The sequence below is a fragment of the Blennius ocellaris genome (assembly GCF_963422515.1).
Source record: "Blennius ocellaris genome assembly, chromosome: 2".
Lineage (NCBI taxonomy): Eukaryota > Metazoa > Chordata > Actinopteri > Blenniiformes > Blenniidae > Blennius > Blennius ocellaris.
Genome location: NC_137651.1, coordinates 7,786,900 through 7,811,541, shown reverse-complemented (window position 1 = coordinate 7,811,541; position 24,642 = coordinate 7,786,900). Strand labels below are relative to the sequence as shown.

General features: G+C 40.4%; 3 protein-coding genes across 3 annotated transcripts; 1 reads left to right on the top strand and 2 right to left on the bottom strand.

Annotated features, from left to right (window-relative positions):
- Window positions 1-526: 526 nt before the first annotated feature.
- Window positions 527-1,690, bottom strand: lrrc51 (leucine rich repeat containing 51; the record flags this gene model as incomplete). The annotated part of the gene is made up of 4 exons (XM_080505765.1): window positions 527-659; window positions 745-893; window positions 1,050-1,255; window positions 1,639-1,690. 4 exons carry the CDS (start codon window positions 1,688-1,690, stop codon window positions 527-529), a joined length of 540 nt encoding a protein of 179 aa, XP_080361891.1.
- Window positions 1,691-3,516: 1,826 nt separating this feature from the next.
- Window positions 3,517-11,987, top strand: nlrc3l (NLR family, CARD domain containing 3-like). The gene is made up of 12 exons (XM_080506916.1): window positions 3,517-3,776; window positions 4,526-4,699; window positions 5,535-5,627; window positions 5,766-5,952; window positions 6,115-6,262; window positions 6,408-6,500; window positions 7,379-7,731; window positions 7,948-8,157; window positions 8,379-8,554; window positions 8,663-8,936; window positions 9,562-9,777; window positions 10,517-11,987. Exons 1-12 carry the CDS (start codon window positions 3,751-3,753, stop codon window positions 10,892-10,894), a joined length of 2,328 nt encoding a protein of 775 aa, XP_080363042.1. The 5' UTR covers window positions 3,517-3,750; the 3' UTR covers window positions 10,895-11,987.
- Window positions 11,988-12,007: 20 nt separating this feature from the next.
- Window positions 12,008-22,347, bottom strand: naalad2 (N-acetylated alpha-linked acidic dipeptidase 2; the record flags this gene model as incomplete). The annotated part of the gene is made up of 20 exons (XM_080506927.1): window positions 12,008-12,197; window positions 12,577-12,669; window positions 12,755-12,836; window positions 12,927-13,191; window positions 13,483-13,573; window positions 13,852-13,943; window positions 14,062-14,129; window positions 14,251-14,314; window positions 14,423-14,505; window positions 15,121-15,240; window positions 15,936-16,021; window positions 16,562-16,660; window positions 16,864-16,957; window positions 17,041-17,146; window positions 17,273-17,353; window positions 17,545-17,670; window positions 17,755-17,856; window positions 20,271-20,457; window positions 20,733-20,844; window positions 22,266-22,347. 20 exons carry the CDS (start codon window positions 22,345-22,347, stop codon window positions 12,008-12,010), a joined length of 2,223 nt encoding a protein of 740 aa, XP_080363053.1.
- Window positions 22,348-24,642: the final 2,295 nt, after the last annotated feature.

Sequence of the window (24,642 nt, the reverse complement as noted above, 5' to 3'; positions counted from 1 at the left end):
AGACAGTTTTCATCGAAGAGTTTAACATTTGAGGTGGTTTTGATGAAACTTGAGAATGTGGCGGCCCAGTCTTTCAAATGACGACTCATGGTCTGGACGCCTTTATCCAATTCTGAGTCGCTGCAGCCTTGAGTCAAAACCAGCTGACTGTGGGTGAAGGCCGTGTGTGTCCTGGACAGTTTACCAGTCCATCACAGGACGTGGAAAGGCACAAATGACCATATGCACTTATCTACTTACAATTTTAACCTGATTTGCATGTGTTTGTACTGTGGGAGGCAACCAAGAGGACCTGGAGAAAACGGAAAATGCAGCTTCTGCACAGAAAACCCAGAAACAAGACGTTTCCTCACCGTCATTCTTGACATTGTCCTTCTCTGTTTTGTTTGTACGCCAATATGTAATACTACCTGAAACATGGTTATAATATTTTATGGTAGTACCAATAAAAGCTTAAGATTTCTTTTTTCAATTTAATACTTTAAAGACATTTTAACAAAACGTCCATGTTTGAGATGAGACAAGGTCACGGGAGACTCTCTTTGTTCGTTCTGTTTTTGTTGCTCTGATGCCAGAACTTTGCCAGGGCTCGCTCATTTCGTGTCACGGTACTGAAGTCCATCGACTTGAGCTGAGGCAAAACTGAAATCACATGATTCCTAGGCACACAGAGGCAGAATGGTAGTTTAGGTATGCGTGTGAGAGAAAGAGGGCAAAAAGCATGTGTGAAGTTGATGTATCCACCTGTAACTCTTGTTGGTTTCAATCACATTTCCATGTAAAGTGATGGAGTGTAAATTTGGCAGTGTGCCCAGCATGTCCACCTCTGACAGAATACAAATGTTGTTGCCATGAAGATATAACAAACGAAGTTCTTGCAGCTGGCACAAAACCTGAAACACACATTCGTACATTACACATACAATGTGCCACACATTTGACAGATTTTCCGGTATTAGCAAAGCAACAGTCAAAGTTGGTTCAAGTAAGGCACGAATGGTGTTGATAGTTTGTGCACAAAAACAAACAACCAACCAGAGGAAACGTACTTCATCGATATGTGTGATTTTGTTGAAGGACAGATCCAGCCAGGCGAGGTGCAATGGTTCTGCCAGGAAGATCTTTATGGTTGTTGGCAAGTCACGAAGGTCAGTAATGTCGTTGTTATTGAGACGCAGCGAGCAGCTGAGATATTTCATCTCTGAGTTTCTTTTTAATGGCCGCAGACCGCTGTTTGGTTCCAGTGCATTTGTGTCTGAAGCCACAATCAAATGGATAAAAGTCAGTATTGGGTGGATTATAGCCCTGGAAATGTAGTTTGAGTTTGTATAATGCTATATATATGGCACTGTTTTAAGAGTATCCATTAGGCATTTCACTAATGTCTTTTATGCATTACGTGGTCTTTTAGCTCATCGTGTTTATGATGCATTATCAGAAATTCTTTTCATCAATCAAATACTGAGCTTAGTTCCAAAAATAGTCTCAGATAATCTTGAGACAATAGGTATTTCAGGCATATTGTGATATGTAGTCACTAGCAAAAATGACACTGTAGTGAGTGCACAGATAGAATACAGCATGTGTTGCATTATGAATCCCTATTAATAGTACCCTGAGCAGCACAGAGAGCAGTACCTTTCAAACTGATGATGGTTTTGAAGGATAAATCCACTGGAGCGCCATGCATACTCTCATCACTAGCAGAGTCATCCATCTCTGGGACATTTGGATGATTACTTTAACAGACAAAACAGCCCACCATAGGCAAATGTAGCATAAATATTAATAGATGAAACTATGCATTTTAACTACTCACAATTTTTAGATTAAAAATATCATCCTTTAGAAGTTATTTTAAGTACATTTTTGCAAACTCTTTGCAACTCTGAATAAACTGCGGTGCAGCAATTTCAGTATTTTCAGACTTCAGGGACCAAAAATATCACAAATTTCACACACTTACCCAAAGTGTAGGTAGTTTATGTTAATTGGCTTCAGGAAAGGGCAGGCAAATAATAAGAAAATGAAACGGCCACCTAGGATTGAAACCTTTGCGCGATAGCAATAAGGCAGGCACAAGAATTAAACTGCCGGTGGCGTCCAGAACAGACCAACAACACTGTTTATATGGAAACGAACAAGTGTATTGTGGGATTTGTAGTCGAACGAGTAGTTTTATCTGTATAACTTAATATTACAATGGGCTGGACTCCATAGGCTTCTGCTTGAATGTTAACCATCCTGCAACATATAAAACGAAAAACAGATCAAAAAGACAAAAGTGGACAGAAAAAAAATAAAAACGTAGTGTCATGACGTCACTCCGTTCTGAATGTCTGTGAAACGTCTGCCTTTTAAACCAATCAGTGTCGCTTGTTTGCAGACGCGTTGATACGTAAAACCTGATTGGTTCATCTAAATAAAAAAATATGATCAACTTCACACCTTTCTTTCTTTCTTTCTTTCTTTCTTTCTTTCTTTCTTTCTTTCTTTCTTTCTTTCTTTCTTTCTTTCTTTCTTTCTTTCTTTCTTTCTTTCTTTCTTTCTTTCTTTCTTTCTTTGAGCGATGGGATTGGTATGTACAAGCTGCGACCACCAGCAGATGGCGGTAATGAAACTTCATGGATGAAAAACTGCTGTTAAACTCAAGACAAGAAGTACAATCTGTTTGACGTAGGCGTGGCTTTAAAACTGTTTGTCAAATTTATATGTCCAGGTTCCACCACTTTCATTTTGTTTCAAAATAGAGAGGCGTTTTTAGTATTTTCTGGTCTAATTTTGACTTGACGGGTCTTGACAGCATATGCACACTTATTTCTTCTTTACTCACTGATTTATTATAACAAACAACTGTGGAATAAACTGTCAATCCTCACATGATACATATGCCACATTTTTGCACCCACTCTTAATTTATGATATTTTCATTATAAAATGTTCTTTTTAAAAAAATTCTTTCTTTTATTCCTGTGCATGGGGTGGTGGAGTGAAACCTATATTTTCTTGTTTGTGTCAACAAACGACCAATAAATCCAATTGTAATACTGATTTAAGCTCTGCTGGGGAGCACATTAATCTGGGTATCTGGGAAACTATTTAAGAACTGCAGTAATTTATATTTTCACATCACATGGCCCACCAGCCACATGTTGGCTGTTCTAGAAACAGCCCGTTACTTTCCTACTGGGAATCGCCTAAGTTAAGACTGTCAAGTATATGTTTCACAATAAGCTGCGGGGCATTTCCTTATTTCTGGCAACACATTAAAATGCGAACAAAACATTAAAAACAACAAAGTTTTCTAAAATATCTATTATACATTTAAAACTAGAAATATACGTATATGATTTTGTCCGTTAAAGTATGTTTGTGGATGTTTCAGTGCGTCGCGCCTGCGTGTTTATTGTGAAGAAATGGGAGGAACCTGCACTTTGTACTGCACAACTTTACTGGCGGAAGAAGGCGAGACGAAACCGAAAGTCTCAATTTATGACTGACTACCGGTAGTCGAGTTCTGAGGGCTGGACGCACTTTTCTATCGTCCCAAATTTTTTTTTTTTAAATCGTTCTCCAGTTGTATTTTTCTGCGAACATTTGCGTCCGCGCACCTAATGCGCAGCGACGTTTGAAAAATGTTTACGCGAGACACGCAGCGACCTTTGCATTGTTGTGTTTACTGAGCGTCGAGGTTTGGTGGATAAACAACAATCTTCCAGCTGCTGGATTGTGACTGGAGCGTTTGAAAACATGGAGTCTGACAATGAGGTCGAAAGGTGAGCGCTTCCAAACTCTTCTCTCCCCGCAGGTCTTTAAAAGATTGTAATGTCCCACACATACTTTTAAAGGTTGACACTTAAAAGAGAAGCAGCCCTTTTTTGTGGTTGCCAGGGCGGACTATTTTGATCCCAGAGGGATAAGGTATTAATGAAACACGATTAGTTTAGATCAGTTAATCAACAGCTATATGTGAAAAAAAAAAACTTTACCAATGAATAATGTAAACCAGCTTAAATTGATAAAACTGCACAAAGACTAAGTTCAGTTCTTATATCTAATCGATTCAAGAAAAGCTCTAGTTACCGAGTTTTAAGGTGTGTCAGTTTCCTTTCGAAGTTCTGACATGTTTTGCTGTTCCAGGTGAAATATCAGTAGTTGACAAAAAATAAATAAAATCTCTTTTAGACACCCCCATTCTCATGGAGACAAAAATATGTCTGTTGACAGTGCACACAAAACTGCATCAAGAAATGTTTCTGTCCACACAAATCTATTGGAAGCACTATCGTATGTCTGCCAGGTCTCAGAAATACACTAAGAACAGTTTTTGTTGTCAGGCCCTCTTCATTGGTATTATTTGCACTTTAGTAGTCGTCATATAGTCTTTCCTATGTGTGTGTATTGGGTGGATGGGACGTTGTTTTACTGTCTTTACAGTGTGTAGCTCTTTTTGTGAGAAATCTGATAACTAAAGTTAAGTTACGTCAACTGTCCGGTCTGTAACACCTTTTTCCATCTCCTTCAGGATCAGTGGGAGTGACGACGAGGAGGACAACGCCAAGTGGAAACGACCTCCTTCCAGTTACGGTTCGATGAAGAGCGACAGTGAAGAGATGGATGAGTCAGAGGAGGAGATGAAGGAGGAACGTGAAGAACCGGCTGCTGCGCCACCTGATCCGCCAGCTAAAGAGGAGACAAGGTCCATGTCTTTATATATCATATAACTGAATATTATAATGTGTCCAATGCTTGTGCTCCTACTGTCATTGACGTTCACATTGTTGATGATGCAATTTTTGCTCTGATCTTTATAATAGTCCATGTCATTGTGCACCCGAGCTCGAATTATAAAACCAGTGGACAACAATCTGAATTAAGCTTTGAGTCATACATTTCCACCTCTTCACCTTGAGAAGAGCATGCACACACAGGCAAAACCTGCAGATTTGAAAAAAATTGTACAAAGAAAACTGTACACATTGGTGGCTTTTCAGACGAGCTGAGATGTTATTGAAGGATTTCACGTTCTCAAAATCATTGTCGGCTTTCGCTGATCAGGAAGAATTGGAGACTCTGGATAAAACTATTCGTAGACCTCTTGTTGCTATTGATACGGAAAGCCATTTTGGTTTGGTGCAGTTTCACAATCTAACATAATGTAAGGAATAAAAAGAATTTTCTTGAATTTGGGCTGATGATATTATCAAATGTTTATTATTTTAATTTCATCAATAGTTAAATCAACTATCAGATGTGATCATTCTGCCTCGGGAATGTTTTTATTTTCTTTTTAATTTAAGGCTTTAAACAGGTTTCAGTGTTAGTTTTACTTAATTGTGACAAATATCTGCAGTTGTGTTTTGATTTGGTTACGTTGAACGGTCATAAAGTGGTGTAATGGTTGATATTAATCTTGTTGTAAAAAAAAAAAAAAAAAAATCAATCTGTTTGGATTAAATGGTGCAAAATATGGATGGATAGTGTGGAAATTGACTTCTCTTCCTGGATGTATGCGTTTCTTTCATACCGACCAGGTTGAAGTTGATTCGCTCCGAGTCTCCAGAGACAATATATACCATGACGACGATGAACACCAAACCCCCGGAAGCTCGAGTTCTAGAGACAAGGTGACACACGCACACACTCACAAAAGTTTAACAGATGCAATATATGGCATGTTAAGTTAAAGCTTTAATTCTAGTACCGTAATTGATAGAATTGCTCTGATTTGTCTCGCTTTACTTGTGTTTCCTGTTGCCCCTCAGGCCTCACGACCCGCGGGGATTGCCAGAACGTGATAAGAAGGAGGAGGGCGAAGATGACGACGACGACTTGATAACTAATTCTCCGGAACCGCCAGAGTTTATCGAACCGGATTATTCGGTGCACACTGATGAGAACGGCCAGCCAGGGAGACTACACCCAGAAAATGACCTGCCCCACATATTTAAGGTTGGTGTGTGACGGTGACGTCACATGGCAGCGTGCGTCACATTTTGCTTGATGACAAACTTTCTTCAGAATTTCGTAACAAAATGTTGTCATCCGACTTTTTTTTTTTTTTTTAATCTGTAATCCATTTCTGTGTTTCTGTTATTTGTTCTCTGTCTGAAGAGCATGCTGAGTGTTCTGTCGGGACTCACCATGGAAGAATTTCAGAGTTTTAAGATGACATTTCACCATTGGGAACCAAAGATCACACCGGAGCAGGTCATGGATGAAGATGTTCTTAACTTTGTGGACAAGGCCATCGAGGTTGTCGGTAAGAAACTGCCGTTGATACAAGTTGACTTTGAGGGTTCAGCACCGATACATTTGGCGTTCGTTTCCCTGAGTTTATCTGTGACGTAGCAGCTGAAATCCCTTCGCCTGTGACCTTTATTTTGTATTTCAATTCTTGTACGCAGGCCGGGATCAGGCTTTAATGCTAACCCTACGTTGTCTACAATTGTGCAAGAACCACAAGAAAGCAGAGGAGCTCCAAAATCTTTGCAAGAGAGGTGAGTGAGCATTATGAGAACAAAACGTATTTTTGCTCCGAAAAACACAACAAAAACCTGTTTTTCTGTTTTTGAAAAATTGATTTCTTGATCGCCCTCAGCGATTTTTGGACCACCCACTCTTGTGTTTTTGTATTTTATATTTCAAGAAATGTTTGGAACACTCAAATTTCTCTACTCACAGAGGTCTCCTACTCATTTTAGTTAGTGCGTGACATACAGCTAAATTCAATCGCAATTGCGCCAGTGAAATATTAGCAACAACATACTATATTATTTTAGTGGAAACAGGTAAAACAACAGACTTTAAATAACCTTTTTGAAACGTTGCTGCTTTTTACCCCCCAATTGCTCATTCGAGGGCATTGCTGTGTTTGTTGCCCAATTCTGCCCTGAGTTTATCTGAAAATAGTTTTTTTCAAGGATTCTGATTGGCTCTCATGGCTCTCGATACACCGCCCTCTTCAGGTTTAGCATGCTCATAGCAGCTCTGAACCAGCTGTATATGCCTGTCGAGTAAATGGCGATTTTTTTTTTTTGCTTAAAGGTTAGAGGGGGGAAATATCTGTTTTTGTAAAAACCAAGGAATGTGTAAACGTGGCCTTAAATACCATCACCTGCCACAGCTTGTAATATAATCCCCCAAGTGGTGGCTGTTAGGTATTACATCCAATACTGTGGCTCCAACAAGCATGTGCTGGTTTCAATATTCTTAATTTTTCCATTACGATGGGAAACTAGAAAGTAAAGATGGTGATGGCAAAAGATTATTGCTGTAATGTAGAGTATGTAGATACGTATGTGTGTGTATTTTAGCAAATTGTTGATGCGATTCATGCCACCGCTTTACCGTCACCTGTGTCTTTCTTTCTCACCAGTGTTGTATCGTCACTCTCTGAGGCAGTATTTGATCAGAAAACATGAGCTGATCCATGAGGGGGTGGTTAAAGCTGGATGCAACAACTACCTACAAACCGTCTACGTTGAACCGGAGATTTCTACAGGTGGTTGTGGAGGAGTTGATCCCTCCCATGAGCTGCGAGATCCTCCTCCGTCATCTTTCCCCCTGCCCGGCGCTGACACGTTGGTTGGCGTGAACAATCTCTTCAGATTACAGAAGGATGGCGGCACGGCGGTCAGGACGGTGGTCACCACGGGGCTTCCAGGAAGTGGCATGTCAGTGTCCGTGGCAAAGTTCTCCCTGGACTGGGCACAAGAGCGAGCAAACAGGGTGAGACTTGAAGAAAGACATTGTACATAGGGCTGAATCATAGATGTACAAAGTTTCGGGCTCAATGAAAAAGACACATGAGTTAATTAAATGGCGTTTAGTGTCAGATGTATGTGAGGTATAAACTACACTGAGATGTACAGTATCTTCATCAGCATTTGTACATGTGGTCATTTTGCCTTTATCGGTCTCCTTTTTCTCCTTATTGTTTCTCAGGATCTGCAGTTTGTCATCAAACTGTCCTTCAGGAAGTTGTGGAGTGTTCGTTGCAGAAAGATGCTTGATTCTGAGGAGGTGTCCATCATGGACCTGATCCAATATTTGTACCCTGAATGTAAAGACATGACTTACCTGGAGGAGGAGGGCTGCAAGTTTCTCATCATAATGGACTCGTTCGATTGTTACCGTGCTCCTCTGGACTTTGAGGTATTTCCCCGGTGGTCACTCACACCTGAGTCACGTCTGTGATTTAAAAAAATAACAAAAAAAACTCCAGAACTAGTCACTTCCCTAATAACCCCTATCAAGACTTGACACGTTAACTTTTATAGAATATTTCCAAATGTCAAAAGAACAATAATGATGATCAAAATACTGTTTATGGGAATCCCATTGTTTCTTCTTCTTTTTTTGGATTCTCTCACCAGAATGCTCCCGTGATTAAAGGCAATCAGACCAAAGCACATCCCGATCACCTGATTGTGAACATCATTCGAGGCAATGTGCTTTGTGGCGCCCAAGTCTGGATCCTGGGCAGACGGGCGGCGGTCTCTCAAATACCGTCCAACTTAATCGACGCTTTCACAGAAATCCAGGGATTTAGGTATGCGACATGATCGACAGTATAATGAGGTATTTGCACCTTCATCACTTTTTTTGTGTTTGTGGTAAAATAACAGTTTTTTTGTTGTTGTTGTTGATTTGTTTCCAGTGACGAGATGAAAGAGGCTTTCCTCTCTAAACGGATCGAATGCCCGGAGCTTAATCAGCAGATCGTGACGTACTTTAAGCGCCTGCCGGCCTTGGTCACACTTGCTCGGCACCCCTTCGTCTGCTGGGTGGTGTTCACCGTGTTCAAGCGAGCCTTCCAGTACCGGGACTTTGGGGAACGTCGTCCCAGACTAACACCTTTTCATATCAACCTCATGATGGTCCAGATGAACCGGAGGCTGCAGTTCTACTATGGACAGTTCCAGAACAAGTTGGTATGTAAAAATGAGTTGTGAGCTGGGATTTTAAAGCAGCGGTTCTTTTAGTGTCATTAAATGATTCGCAATAGTAATCTGTCTATTTTTTGGGGGGGTTCTTGCTTCCTTTATGTGGAATTAACTCCATTTCTAATATCTTATTCGATACAAAATATAAGAGCACACTAAATTAAACCTTAATGATAAAGTGTGATATTTATAGGCACATTTCAATGCTCTCAAAAGTACTTTATTTTAAAGCAGATTATAAGTAAAATTAAATCAGTCAGGATGCAATCAAGTAGAATAACATCATTATGCCAACTTGACATGTCTTAGGATGTTCACTAAATCTTCTCTGAAGTTTTCCCTCTTTCTGCCTTGCAGCTGCATCTCTTGCACCCTTTGTCCACATGTCCAAACAATCTCAACCTCTTAACCCTTAAATGTCAACTGCTCGGGCTCAGCCAAGTTAATATTTCATAGCTTATTATTGTCAGACAATCTGGATGCGTTTGGGTTTCTCCCCCACTTTGCACTAGTTGGTTTAAAAGAAGACGGCTCCACATAAAGTACTTGTCCAGTAAAGACAAATGATTGACGTCCGTCCACTGTTTATATTCGCTACTGTGTTTCCTCTCAGGACTGGTCGGCTGAAGACAAGAATCTGCTCCTGCAGATGGGGAAGATGGCTTTAAAGATGCTGGAGAGTAACACGACTGTGTTCTCTGAAGACGATGTGAAGCAGCACGGGTTGATTCCCAGCGAGGTGACCGTGCTGTCTGGGATGTGTACCGAGCTGCCCGCCGCAGCGCCGGATGGAAGGAGGCAGTTCTGCTTTCTTAACGTCGCATTTCAGGTAAAACGCCTTCCATTTGTCATCGTCTTTATTGTCATTCTCCCGTTTTAGTGGGGGTTTTTTTTACACTGCGACAGTAACAAAACTGAGTCGCAATGTTATGGTTGGAAGAAACAACCTTTTTATTTTATTATTGTATTTTAGCTGAAGGTCAAAGTTCTATCCTGATTTTCATTCAAACTGAGTCGAGACTTTCAGTGTCCATTTCAAAGACAATAGGTTTTCCAGAATGAAAGTTTGACATGATTCAAGGGGTTTTATAAAAAGTCTTGTCTGGCCTTACCTTATATTATAACCGGAAGGCAGATGATTTAGTTCCTGACTATAAGAGTTGAATCGTGATCTCTGGCATTACTGATGATTAAGCTGCTGTATCCTTATAATACATCCATCGATGCCTCATAAAAAGCAATTTGATATTTGAAAGGATACTCATTAATTTTAGATTTGTGCTTTTGTATTTGAGTGCATTTAAAAACTTAAACTTTTTATGATTGTCATTCAAGTAAAGAAGTTAAATTAATGCTTCTTATTTTACAGAGTTTACCAACTCATATGTTTTGTTAATGATCCAGCAACATATAAGATGACAGAACAGTCTGGATAGAATATCAACGTTCTGTCTTTCTTTCTGCTCAACCTTTGAACATTGATTTTTGCTTCAGATGATCAGATATACAATCCCCCCCCCCCCCAAAAAAAAAGCACACACACAAAATATCTGTCTCCTCTGCTGCAGGAATTCCTGGCTGCTCTGTATGTCTTCACCGTGTTTCGCACAGAGTCCAAGTATGTTCTGGACTCAGGAATCGGGCCGGCGTTCCTGTTCAAAAGCCAAACCAAATCAGCAGCAGGTCTACTCCAGTCTGCTTTAACGCAAACCCTTAACTCCCGTCTGGGCCAGTACGACATCTTCCTGCGCTTCCTGTGCGGATTGCTCCACCCGGACTGCCACAATCGCCACCTCTGCGGATTCCTTTTCCCCCACAGTATCCCGAAGGTGAACGGACTAGACGAGGCAGAGCAGCTGCTGAGGAAGACTCTCCAGACTGCTCCACAAGACAGGCTGGAGAATCTGAAGGAGTGTCTGAGAGAGATGACTCAGAAAGATCTATGAATGGAAGTCAGACTCTTATCATCTCCAGGGAAAAAAAGAAATATCCCTTTGTGATGGAGAAACAAAAACGTTTTTTTTACTTTTCTTTCTTTTTGTTCATCTTCCTCTTTAGGGATTCAAAAGAGACAGTTGTTGCTCCAAGAACCATCACTGCAACTTATTAAAGGGTCTGTGCTCCATTTATTTCAGTACAATGGACAATACTACATTTTAGCTCTTCGTCCATTACAACTCTTTGGACTTGGTGGGTTTTCCCTGGGTGTGTAGCTTTCCTTTCACAGTGTATGTGTGTTTGTGTGTGTGCATGTGTTCAGCCTGCCTTAATCCGTATTCAGCTGGAATTGACTGCAGGCCTCTGCAGTTCTAAATTCAGTTACTACAATGGAATAAATAATTAACTGTATTAAGTTACCCTTTTTTCCATTTAGATTCATCGGCTTTTACTTGCTGAATTGTATGCAGTTGCTATAAGCATCGGTTTGGGTGTATACTGATGTGTGCAAGCAGTGATGGGGTGAGTGTGATTCATTATGTTACAGGAAATGTATTGATTTAACACATCATTTGCCCCTTTGTGATTGTTTTGACCCCACTGCGTGTTGTTAATTAGTTTTATGTAATGTGAGGTTGCCACCTGCCTTTGTATTCTAAAAAAACCCAGCAACCTAAAACTCAACACTGAGGATAGTTTAAACAAAAAGTGTAAGACCACACTTATTTTAGGCACTGATTTCCCATTGAGGATCTTTTTAGACTGTTTTTTTTTTCCACCATGAAAAACGAAATAAATGTGAAACTGATGATTCAGAATCTTTCCAATAAGACCCAAAACTCTTCCCTCCATGTCGGTTTCTTGGGAGGTGTACCATTTGCTTCACTGTCGATGTCTTGTTTAAGAAGAGCCCACAATCTTTCAATGGGGTTTAGGTCTTCATTTCTGCTCACATGTGTAACAGTGATTTGATTTATTTGTGGGTTTTGTACCATTTATTACAAAGTCCAATATAACAACACATGAAACATAAAAAAACCCAACTATATTTACATTGATCGGGGTACGTACGCTGCAGGCAGCCTTGATCTGTCCCGTTAACGGTGTTTTCGTACTGAGGATCACGCAGGTGGTTTCAGGGTCATGGCGGCAGCGTGGACCGTGAACGCTGCTATGCTGATTTGCCGCTTCACTTCTTCCCAGGCCTTCTGTGGGTCGGCCGAGTTCTCAATGTTAAACAATGCATCATAGATCCCAGGGAAAGACTCTCCAGCATATTTATTATGGCTGCTGGGAGCAAAAATCACATGCCTGCAACAGAGGAGAGACGACAACAACGGGGACTGTTATGGAAAGGAATTTACTGGAGCTTTTTCAGATTAAATATTTGTCCGCGATTGTTAAAACAAGCTCTGTCCAAATAAAAAGGTCTCTTCAATTGTTTTTGCCGCTCAACGAAGTAATTGAGGTTTTATTATAAAGTTTATATCTGATAACCACGGTCTATTATTTGTTAATATATTTTGCATTTATTCAGATTTGAATTTCTATCCTTTCAAGGCATATATAATACCTGATTTATACTTGATCAACTGTGAAAACGATATGCACCAATGTGTATGATTTAGTGTTGAGAATTCTGACCATTTGACCAAATAACCAGTACTTAGTGTGAAAATGTGCTACTGACCTGTAGAAGGGCCTGCCAGGTAGGCCCAGATGATCTATGAAGGCTCTCTCTAAATACATGAGCTGATCGTTCATGACACGAACCTGCAGAGGGCTGATGCACGCACGGAAATACATTAATTCACACAAGACTCTTTTCAGCGTTTGTTTGAACCTTGTGCTGCCTTCAAATCGCTTACTTTGCTCTGTTAAGTGACTGAAGGCGATCGTGAAAATCTCTGGCCGCATTTGTGAAGTTCTGCACCGCAGAAAACAGGGAGTCTGTTGAAGTAAAACAAATAGAATTGAGTAATGTGTAATGTGCACACTGGATGGTTTCTGATGCTCCCTGATGGGCCACTGTCAACTCACCGAACGACACGCCGTACGTCTCCAGCTCGTCTGGGTTGCTCTGTGCCAGCTGCGAGATGCTCTGCGTGTATTTCCTCAGTGAATTTGCATACTGGTTGGCGTCAAGAGGGAGCAACTGGGAGTCGGCCAATAGGAAGATGAGCCCCCCTCTCACCTGGGCCACCGCACGAAGCCTCCTGAAGGAAGGGTCGTAGAACTTCTCCACGATCTCGAACGTTTCGTACACACTGTGATACACTGGGTAGCTGCTGTACCGCTCCAATTTCTGAATGGAAACACAAATTTAGAGTTTGTCACTTTTTTATGATTACACTAAATCAAACTGCAAATATATAAAGTGATTTTTCAATTCCATTGACGTATATGACACTGCAAGATGACGTATTAAAACATGGGGCACAAAAGCTGTGATACAGACAAATAAGGGCGAGAAACAATGGACATGAACATTGTTATTGTACAAGTATGCACTGAATTATATTACAATGAAATTACACAGAGAAACTATTTAATATTAATCACATTGAGGTAGACACACACACAAGTCTTGTCTCACCTTATTCTTGGTGTACCTGGCTCTGCCTGCAGCTATTCCTAAACGGATGAAATAGGCCTCGAAATCACTGCCTGAGCCAAGTTTGCTGATCCTGCAGTCAACCAAACAAGGAAGAAAGATCCATTTAGAGATGTTTAAAATAACTTATTTACTGTTTAATTGATTTGCTCTTAAAAAAAAAAAAAATCATCATATACAACAATTCAAAAAACAATTCAACAATTAAAAACAACTAACGACTCCACAAAGACAAGATAGAAGAACTGAGGCACACGACAGGCTTATAGTTTTGTTTGTACGTTAATTTGCTCGTCTTTAATGCACGTTTTGTAATGCTTCTGGTTAGTTAGGGCCTGTGTGGCCTTGCACCTGGGGGCGTCGCGGTCGTTTGTCCAGTTGTCCCTTTTATGCCAACTATCATAAAGAGAAACTCCCTCTTCCCCCTCTTCTGGGCTGGCTATCTATGTGAAAACATTCATGGTGAAAGTGGAAAGAAGTACAAGTAAAGAGAATGCATTAAATACCGTTTTTTTGTCTAATCAATGTATGAGTCATGCTGCGTGCATAGCTCCATTTCACCTGCTTCGTGAGGTCATACACCAGCGTGTGCAGAGACGGAGTGCAGTCCACTCTCAAAGTATACATCCCTGAAAGTGAAAAACAGACTTTATTTATTTATTTTTCATTTTTCTTTTCATTTTGAAAATCCCATGACCCTGGTGTAAACAAAGCCAATATAAAAGACAACAAATTCAAAAACATGCTCACCTTCAATGGCAGAGTCTGCATTAATGTAGGCCACAGCTCTCTCCTGCAGCAGTTTGGCATTGTCCTGTCGAGGAAGATCATCGAGGGTGAAATTAGTGCGTGCGTGTGTGTGTGTGAGTGTGTGTGTGTGTGTGTGTGTGTGTATGTATACGCTATGTATTTGTTGTGGTACCTCTGCCCACTCTGTAGACCCCAGAAGTCCAAACTCCTCTGCATCCCAGCTGGCAAAGATTATAGTCCTCCTGGGTCTCCAGCCTACACACACACACACACACACACACACACACACACACACACACACACACACACACACACACACACACACACTTTATAGCATGGAAAAGTTAACTTCTTTACCCAAACTAAAAACCTATGCACCTCCTCAATTTATCAAACATTGTAATATTTTTACATGCTTTATTTATAAAGGTGTATCAAAATAAAATCACAAAATCACAAACCATAAAAGGCTTAAAGGCGTTTATGTGAAATCTTTAGTTTTACATCAATGGATTCAATTTTTGTTCAGATGAGTCTATAATGAGTTGTGAAAAAGAATTTCAAGCACAAGTCACAGATACAGCAGTCAAATCAGACAATAAACTAACATTGAAGAAATATCCCCACACCACCCCCTTATTAAAAATTCAATCACATATATCTGCTATTGTGATCATATAATTGAACAATTCATTGAATCACCCAGCATTATTCCAGTGGTTACAGTACCTGTAAAATCCCTTTTTTGGTGGGTTGTATAATCAATTGACATCCTTACTGATGACAATCAGTAAAAACAGACAAACAGATTTATAATATTGTTTATAATGACAGATTCAGTATTTTATGTACTCTATAAATAAATCTTGCCTTTACTCAGTAGCCTGCCTGCACTCCTGACCGTCTCGTGGACCACTGCAGCCCCCGACATGGGATCAATGCCTCCAAACACCCAGGCATCACGATGCCCTCCCAGAATCACATACCTGTCTGTACAAAACCATCAACAAATCATAATGAATAATGTTGTGAAATAAAGAGAGATGAGTGTTTTTTTGTTTTGTTTTTTTCATTTCGAGGAGATTTGGAGAGGCTGAAATAGCAATGATTTTTGGTCCAAGATATGACTCAAACCCCAAAAACACAACGTTTGTCTATATCAGGCATCTGGAATCAGGGATGCAGCTTTTCAGCCAGAGTCTCTCTGTCGTTCAAACAACAACTTCTTTCTACATTATTGCTCAGCCAACTGTATATTGTTTTAAACCCAGCTCTCACACAAAGACACACTCTTTTTTGGCCGATGGTAACAATCCTGGCTTACATGTGTGGAGAAAATACAGCTAAAAGTACGAGGAAAAAAAAAAGGTTGGTTAAAGAAGCTAAAACAGTTATCATTAAAAATAGACAAAGGAGCAAGTGAAACAGTGCAAGTGGCTGAAGGACACTAAAATATCTCAAATTTCATAGATGCAACATTAACGAGATGTCTGGTTTTGTTTTTAGGTTGTTTTTTTTTTTTTAATAAATCATGTTGAAGCTCTACCGGAATTCTCTTTGGTGGGGAATTTGGGAGAAGAATGTTTATTTCGCTTGTAAAGGTTTCATATCATTCTTGGTTTCGATACATTTTATTCTTCTGAATGAACATATGTGTTGATAGTGAGCAGCTGTTTTTCTTCTACCTGGCTCCAGATCCCCACTGATCCTTCCAATGACGTTATAGATCCTGGTGACTTGGTTGTTTGTGTAGATGTTCATACGCACCTTCCTGAAATATATGTTAGAAAATAAGTGATCATCTCAGGGAAGGGAAAGAAATGCAAACATGTACAAATACTTAAACAGAAGAGCAGCACTGTATTCAAGGAAAGGTAGGAGATGAAAAAATTGGAGAAGAAGAGGCAAGGCTTTTAAACTGAAGTATTACAGGTTGTTTATAAAGATTGACCACAATTAAATTCTGGCAAAAGGCATTATTCATGAGTTCCTTTCCAGAAAAGTTCAAGCGCAAAGTAAGATTGGCATCATTGTTACATATGAGTCCACAACATGCCTTGAATGTGTTTGTGTGACCGATTCACACATGAGGCACAAGGACCTCCTTTGTGCTTCAGTTGGCTACTTGCCACTGGGTCATATCCTCTGAACAAGGGCAACAAAAGCAGGCTGACAATGTAAAGACTAAAACAAGCAATGGCAGAGGAGAGCCATCGAGAGAAGAGGGGGGACTTCACATTACTGTGTGTTGAATGTCCACAAGTGGTCACTTTGGCAACCTGCAGAATGATGTGTGGAGATAAGCACTTACAGGTTTTTAGAGAGGCTGTCCAGATAGCCCGGACCAATATTGTAAGAGACACTCAGACCCCCTTTCCAAGTGCTGGGTGGATTCCGGCCCCCCATGTGCCTGTTAAAGTGTAAATAATTCACCTGTTACAATAATTACACATTTTATGTAACGGCTCCAATAAAATATCCATTAAACAGTAATACAGTATAGTTCTCGTCTTAAAAATACACATGTTGCTCTGAAATATAATTTTAAGTAGATGCTGTACTAGGACGTCTTCAATAAATCAAGAGTTAAAAAAAACAAATAAACGGTTGTACTTCAGCAGGTTTACAGCGTCGTCCGCGCCAACCGGATGCACAGGAATCTTCGGAAGTCCTACTCCATCCTCCATGCTGAGCCTGTAGGTGTATTCTGTGAGCGATGAGACAGGAGGGTGTTAGAAACACTGAGTCACACTTCATTTACCACACTACAGACACGTGAACAGGACAAACCTTTAGCGGGGTACCCTGGTGTCAGTGGGTCTCCGGCTCCATTCAGATTGAGAACATTTCCTCTCTGCACTCCTCCACCGGGCAAGTTCCAACCATCCGGGTAAGCCTGTGTACAAATACATTTTAAATTCTTTACTTAGGTTTGTGTACAGGAGATCGAATAGATCGTTGAATCTCGTACTGTTGTTGGTCAGCAATGGTTTGAAAAATGAAAGCCTGTTTGAGCTCCTACCTTGGTTCCATTAGCAGAATAATCGGCTGGGTCAGAGAACATAATGATCCCGATTGCTCCTGCTGACTCGGCATTCTTCACCTGGTGGACAGAGACAATGTGAGTGATTTGGACGGTGTGTGAGACGATTATCATCATTATCTTCATCGGAGCAGATCTTCACGGGGGTGAAGGGCGTGTCTAGGGACAGCAACAAAGCCGACAAAAGACATTTGTGTTAACTGGGGCTTAAATGTAAACACTACATTGTGAATAGAGCGCACTTCTCATACCTTATTGCCTCTGAAGATTTTCCCATATCTCACGATAACAATCTTCCCGGTCACATCGATGCCCATCTCCCTCTTCAACTGGGAGAAGTCTTCTGTCCGACCATAGTTCACGTACACCAAATCCCCCTGTGGGACACGACACACCAAGGAGATGTGTCAGGGTGCGTGCTTTATCGTTGTGATTGTATCTGTGTACGAGCGCGTGGGAACCTCCGGATGTCCTCTGGCAGAGAAAGCGTTGTACGGTGGCACAATGTCTGGAACATCCTCATAACCCTCGGGAACAGGCTCGGTCACGGAAGTGTTAAAAACCTAGAACGTAAAGAATCACATACATGTGTCAATATCACATTTTCATTTCTTCTGTATATCTTCCTCACTCAGTTGTGTGTTTTTGTTTTATTGATTATGATCAATTTGTTGTTTATTGATGCACTCCCTGCTAAAACCTTAAGAGTATTAATCCAGCAGGTTGACATATGGCTGTGTGAATTAACACTGCACTGGTTTGTCTTGTTTTGTCTTGTTTGGGTTTGTCTCACGCTGAGTGAGGCTGCAGTCCCTGAAGACTGAAAGAAGCTTGTGTTGTCTTGTTGCTTTTGGTGGAATCATTGGCTCCCAAGAAGAACAAGTAAAACTACACTCACATTCATTACTTAAGTCAATTTACAGACAAAAATGCACTTCACGCACATTTGGAATTTTTATTTTTGCTCAGACGTGATGGTAATAACCACTATACTGCTATACAGTGATTCCATACAGCCATGTTTAGCTACTATTAATCAGGAAATTATTTGTTTCTTCAAGGAGCTGCTCCTGGTTGTCAGTGTGGCTGACTGCAAAGACAGAACAGATCCAAACCCACTGAGGATACGACATGGAACTGGACAAATAACTTAATTTTACTTGTAAACCCAGTTCATCTTTTCCAATAACATAATCCAGTTGCTTTTAATGTTTATAGAGTCATCTCATGATGCAGAGTTCACACTTAAACTTCAATGAATATAACACTCCTATGCAATAGTTGGCAAACCACCATCTTATGATCATTATTGTTTAATGCTATAAAATATACAAAAAACTGTTCAATTTTGAGTAAACAGCAATAAAATAAATCCCTTGTAAAGATGTGAAAAGTTCTCAGTATGTTTCTATTCACCAGATTTCAGCCCGTTGCGATGTGCTTCACATTATGTTTTCATCAAGTGTGTTGTTGTTATTAACTAATCGATAGATAGACACTTCCGTGAAGTGGACTGCATAATATTAAAATGTAAAAAAACATGCATTTTTCATTCAACACAATGAATGGTGGTCTGGAGGTCCTTGGGTCAGTGGCCATGGTGTGGACTGTGTTAGAATGTGTTAAAAGAAATTGATCTTTTATTTTTACAATGCAGACTTTTTCCTTCTTGGTTTGACAGTTTTAGCTCTGCTCATGGTGAAGAGGTTGAGGTTGTTTAGACATGAAAATATCTAGGAAATGTGATGTCAACACTGAAAGGATCCTAATGTGAAGTCAACAGCAGATGCACTTATTAAAGACATTAAAGTCATTTGATGACAGTCAGAAACGTTTCTATTACTGAACATATTTAAACTTTTTTTTTTCTTTTCTTCAAACGTTATTTGTGGATCTTTCTATGATAAACCAGAGCTGCTCTGAGTTAATTGAAATCCAGCAGAGGAACTTATGCTCCCTGTGAGAAAAGCATGTGGGCCAACAAGCTCAGGGAATAGCTGGTCCAATAGGACCACATCCTTTCCTTGGAATTTTTTTCAATGCCCTCAGGCTGCTTTTTTTTTTTTTAGTGCCACCCATGAGGACAAATAATGGACTTCATTCATTCAGCCAGCTGGCCGCTCCATCTTCAGAACTGTCTGCTGGATGGATGAGGTGTCTTGTCCCCACATGGCCTTGTAATGTCAGTACTTTGTATGCACTGTAATCTTGAACTGCAGTGTCCGTCACTTGTATATTCAGGTGCACACGCCATCTGTTTACACTGCAAGAACAAATGAAAATGTCTTTATTTTTTTCAATATATCTTTGGGATCTACACTTGAATTCTAAAAATTTTTTTTAAATGTTTGGAGCAGTAGTTATGAGATTGAACATTAATTAATGTTGCTGAGAATGTACTATCATCACAGCACTCCAAACTGCAAAATGAGCATTAGTCAGTGTTTGTCAGTCTTCAGGCAGAAAATGCCCTCAAACTGGGTTTGCATTAAGAGGACAAGACATAGAAGCTGATATCTTAGTTGTCAGTTTGAGCTGGGGTGTTGAGATACTTCAAAGTCCCTTTCGTTTATTCCTCTATGGTTCTTCTTTCTCCATGGTGTAAATTGGGCAAACAGTAAACAGTAGCTACATCTGGTTATCAAGAAGACTTTAGAGCTCGTCTGCCTCTTTGAGTGACTCAATCCAGCATCATGAGTTACTAAACTTGTTTTGCAAGATGAGCTGAGGCCAGTTTGGAAAACTTGCTGACACCAGTAGATAAAACAGAACCACACAACAAATTATTCTTTATCTCCAATAAGTGGTGGCTGTAGCGTAATCCGTTCTGCCGCAGCCTGTGACTCCCTTCACTGTGCTCGAATGAATGGATGATACTCACTCATTCCTTTATTTATTTAGTTTTTTTCCCAATCATGTCAACATATTTATTTGTAGAAGCGTTGAATGCCTGTCCTTCTTGTGGTGTGTGCTGTACCTCATTGCCAAGATTGTCAACTATGGAGATGTAATTTGGCTGTGATTTGTTAGGATAGGACAACAGCACGTCGTAGGGCACCATTTCCACTGAGTCCAGTCCAAACTGCAGCCACTCTGTGCGGACCTGCTCTGCGTATTTCAGGTTCTGTTCTGTGCCGGCCAGGTGGGGGAGGCGTGTGAATTTCCTGTGGAGAGGATGTGACGCAAGTAGAAGAATCACAATCTGGTCAATATTGGTGTGGAACACAGTTTGGAAGTCTAGAATAGCAGGAGAAATGCAATAAGCAATGTAGACCCAATTTCCCACGGACGCAACCATAAGCCTCGAGAGTGTTTCCAGTTTTCACGGCAAACAGTGACCACATAAAAAGCCACTTCAAAAGAACAAGAGCTGATCTGGCAAAGTCATCTTATTGTTTTAAAAGACTTTAGAGTTACCGTCTTAATGTGGACTAGTTACCTGAGATGCTCTCTGATGTGGTCCGCCTGCATTTCATCCAGAAACTCCTTCAAGTACCGACTGGAAGCTTTGTGGTTCTCACTTTTTCCTTGAGTGCACTTTGCGAACCAGCCTGCAACAAACACACAGTTACTTTTTCTCCCCCTTTTTGTTGCATTAGTGGTTGGATTTTTACCAGTTATGGCTCACTTTTTAAAAAAACAAAATCAAAACAAACACAAAACAACTGCATGATGCCAATCAAACACAGCATCCAGAAACATCTTAAATATGGACTTTAGTCTACAAGAGAATTTTGCCCAGTTCTCTATTCTTTTAACAGCTATATTACATTTTATGAGTCGTTGTATTTATGGAAGGAAAGTGTCAACCTGCTGTGAGCACAAACCTGTGAAATATATCAGAGCAGTGACAAACTGCACCTCGCGTACGGCGCAGGACTACTCCTCACAAACATTTGTTGGTTGCAGAATGAAAATGTTCTTTCATGTTTATCCAGGTAAAACAATTTCCCAACACTTGAAAATAGATATTTCTTTAAAAGTATTTCTTAATCATTTATCCTCGTGGCCGTCAAAATTCACTCCAAGAAAACACTTGTGTGAAACAACAGTAGTCATATGTAAAATAATGTTTTGGATACTTGTATGAGTCTTTTATATGTGTGTAATTTTACAATAATTTTACAATGGGCACCACATGGTCATCACAAGTAAAATCTGAATCAATAGGTCTTTTTAACTGCAAATTTCCAATGCTCTTTTTAATCTATCTTTTCACTATACATATTCTCTACAGTTCCATCTCACCTGCGGTGCAGACACAATGATGATTCCATGCGGAGACAGACAATCATTCACACTCACATTCGCAGCTATAGAAACACCTCAAATACACATTTTGTTACTGCAGGAGGAAACCTGAAGAAGACCCCGGGAGAATTTGCAACAATGCCTTGCAGAAAGACCCAGCCAGGAGTAGAACCCACAACACCACAATGAATGTGCTCACCCACCAGGAGCTGTCTTTACTTTCATGGCAAGGTCTTGACCAATAACTGTCTTTTTCACACAATTGAAGAAAACATACACACGTCATGTGACCATTTCTTGTAAGAAACATGCTGTTGTAAACAGTAAAGGGGCTGCCTACTCTGAAGTTGGAGGCACAGATACAGAAATGTGTGTGGAAGAAGTGACAAACTGCTGCAAGTTCAGATAAAAAGGTCAGTGGTGCCTGAGGTCTAATTCATTTACCATGTAAAATTAAACACTGGAGGACAAGACTGGTCCCAAATCTCAAGTGCGACATAACAAATCAGAAAATGTATCATGCGCTCATGAAACATTTTCTCTATCAGTTTCTGGGGAAACATACAGTCTTGCTCTTAGTGCAGTGGATATATATATCATGTGGTCAACTATTCCTTTGTCTTCAACAGACTTCCCCAAGGGTCCCGGGGGACTTTCTAAACAAACAACGGAGCAAGCATTAACTTCCAGTTCAGGTTTCTCTCGCGTTCCCATTCCTTACCTACGATGAAACCCAGAAAGAACAACGCTGCCACGATGACAATCCACCAGATCCACTGAACTAACTTTCTCTCCCTCTTCATTTTCGAGGCTGCCCGGCCCAGACGTCTCCAAACAGCAAGTGACTCTGCAGAGCAGGCCTCACAGAATCAGAGTAATCTGTGCACAGAGGAGGGAATGGTTGAGTGAGAAGTGGGCGAGATAGAGTGAAAGAGAAAGAGAGAGGGGGAGAGGGAGGGGGTAGGTGTTTGGCCAAAAGTTGGTGAAGAATACAAAGAGGGAGCTAGTCATTAGCATCCAGTATCGTCTGTGGTCATTAGCGCTGCGCTTTTGTCAGAGAACTGATTGCTATCCTGGTGCACCTTGGTCATCCTCCTGCTGACTCAGTGTTGTTTAATGTGAGACGAGATGCACACTCAGCACTGTTTTTACTAAAGCATCCACATGCTGGATGAAACCATGGAACATACACAGGAGCTCAATACAATGGCATCAACCAGGGAAATGGCATTTCCTCACGATGTTCTCCGCATTGAACAGATTTGATCCCGATTCAAGTGAAGCCACACTTTGCCAAGCACACCGACCAACCAATAAGCTGGAGACGATGGTAAGATGGATGGAGCCAAATACTAAGGACTATTGGGGAGGAAACCTGGCTGCAGAAGACTTGAGCATTGCGCGGAGGTTCACCTTCCAACACTAAACATGCAGCCAGGGGTGCAATGGAAAGTTCACATCAAAGTATATTCATGTGTGAGAACGGACATGTCAAAGTCCAGACCTTCATCCAACGAGTTTAAGCTGTTTTGCAAAGAAGAATGGCCAATTTTTTTAAAAATGAAATCAGTCTCGAGACTCCAAAAGACATGTGGCTGTGATTGCAGGTAAAGTATTGACGGAGGGGTTGGGATACTTTGACAATCCACTGTATGTATGTATACATTGGTTATACTGTTACAACACTCAAAAAATGGTCATTGTTTTGGTCCTGAAATAATCCTTATCTTTATTGCTATTATTATTATTATTATAGCATTATCGCTCTTCCAACCAATGCAGAGCATCAACACACTGAACCCACACGTCTCTGAACTGTGGCAGGAAGCACAGGGAGAACATGTATCTTCAATCTCCTCCCTCATTATTACCTCATTTGCATTTATCATTTGAGAACACTTGATTAAGCAAACTTTGCGACATCACAATCAAAACATTTCAAAGTTTAAGGGATTCTTCAGCTCATACATGTGTTGGTCTGGGTTTAGATGTGAGAGGAATTCCCCAGGAACGGTTGATGACACGTGTCATGAGAGGTTAATACCCTCAGAGAGTGTACACACTTCCAAGAAAGGAATATTTCATTTTAAAGACAGTTGACTTCATTTCCCAAAACATCCATAAAAGAGTATTTCTTAATCTTTTTATTCAACATTGAAATGACTGCATCTGGAGTGCAAGTTTGTTTTTTTGTTTTGATGAAAATTATTTTCTTTCTGAGGCCTTTCAGTAACATTATATATTTTCTTTATTAACTATTTTCTGTATTTCTTGATCAGACTTAACTTTAAAGCAAAATGTGAGTGTTACTTCTGAAATTCAGGAGGCATTCAGTAACTGAATGAGCAAAGAGCATTTTATATATAGAAAATACAATGTAACAAAATAAGTTGTTAATCATTTGTTTTTAATTGACCTAAGGCAAAGTATGAGGCCTTCATAGGATCAACTTTAGTTTGTGCTTTTCTATACTGGTATTTGGTGCCACATAATCACTTAAATTATGAATAACAATTCTTTGTAAACCTTTAATGTATTTTTTTTTTATTTCTTTGCAAACTTTTCATTTATTTCTCCATAAAGCTTTCATATATTTCTGAATTCTCTGAATGGTGCTCTATAAAGACTTTTGTGAAGGAGTTGGCAACAATATTAAAGTGATGAATGCATATATTGGTGTGTACGAATTGAAGTAAGTGTAGACCTTTGACGTAAACGCACACTTCACATGGACATATCTACAGCGCCCTCTAGTGCCAGAACGTGTCATTGGGCCTTTTATTGTTCTCCCCAAGTCTTTCTGGCTGAACTTCATTCAACCCCGTGTCGTTGTTTCACTTTATGAAGCCTCGTCGCTGCTGCTGGTGGGACGTTCAGCTTCACGTGGAGGAACGAGAGCCCGGATGGGATCCTGTCGGGGAGTTATTGTTGTGGGGGGATGAGAAGTGGAAACGAGAGAAGAGGAAGAGGAGGAGGAGGAGGAGGAGGAGGGAGGAGTGAGGAGTGAGGATAGTGAGGGAAGGACGCAGTAGACACCGGCCGGTCTGTGGACTGTGGAGAGAGAGAGAGAGAGAGAGAGAGAGAGAGAGAGAGAGAGA

Bases quoted from the DNA above. Each gene is read 5' to 3' on its own strand.
- nlrc3l (XM_080506916.1), top strand. From the start codon at position 3,751: ATGGAGTCTGACAATGAGGTCGAAAG. The intron at 8,555-8,662 runs GTATGCGACATG...ATTTGTTTCCAG, and splicing joins ACAGAAATCCAGGGATTTAG to TGACGAGATGAAAGAGGCTT. The intron at 9,778-10,516 runs GTAAAACGCCTT...CCTCTGCTGCAG, and splicing joins TTCTTAACGTCGCATTTCAG to GAATTCCTGGCTGCTCTGTA.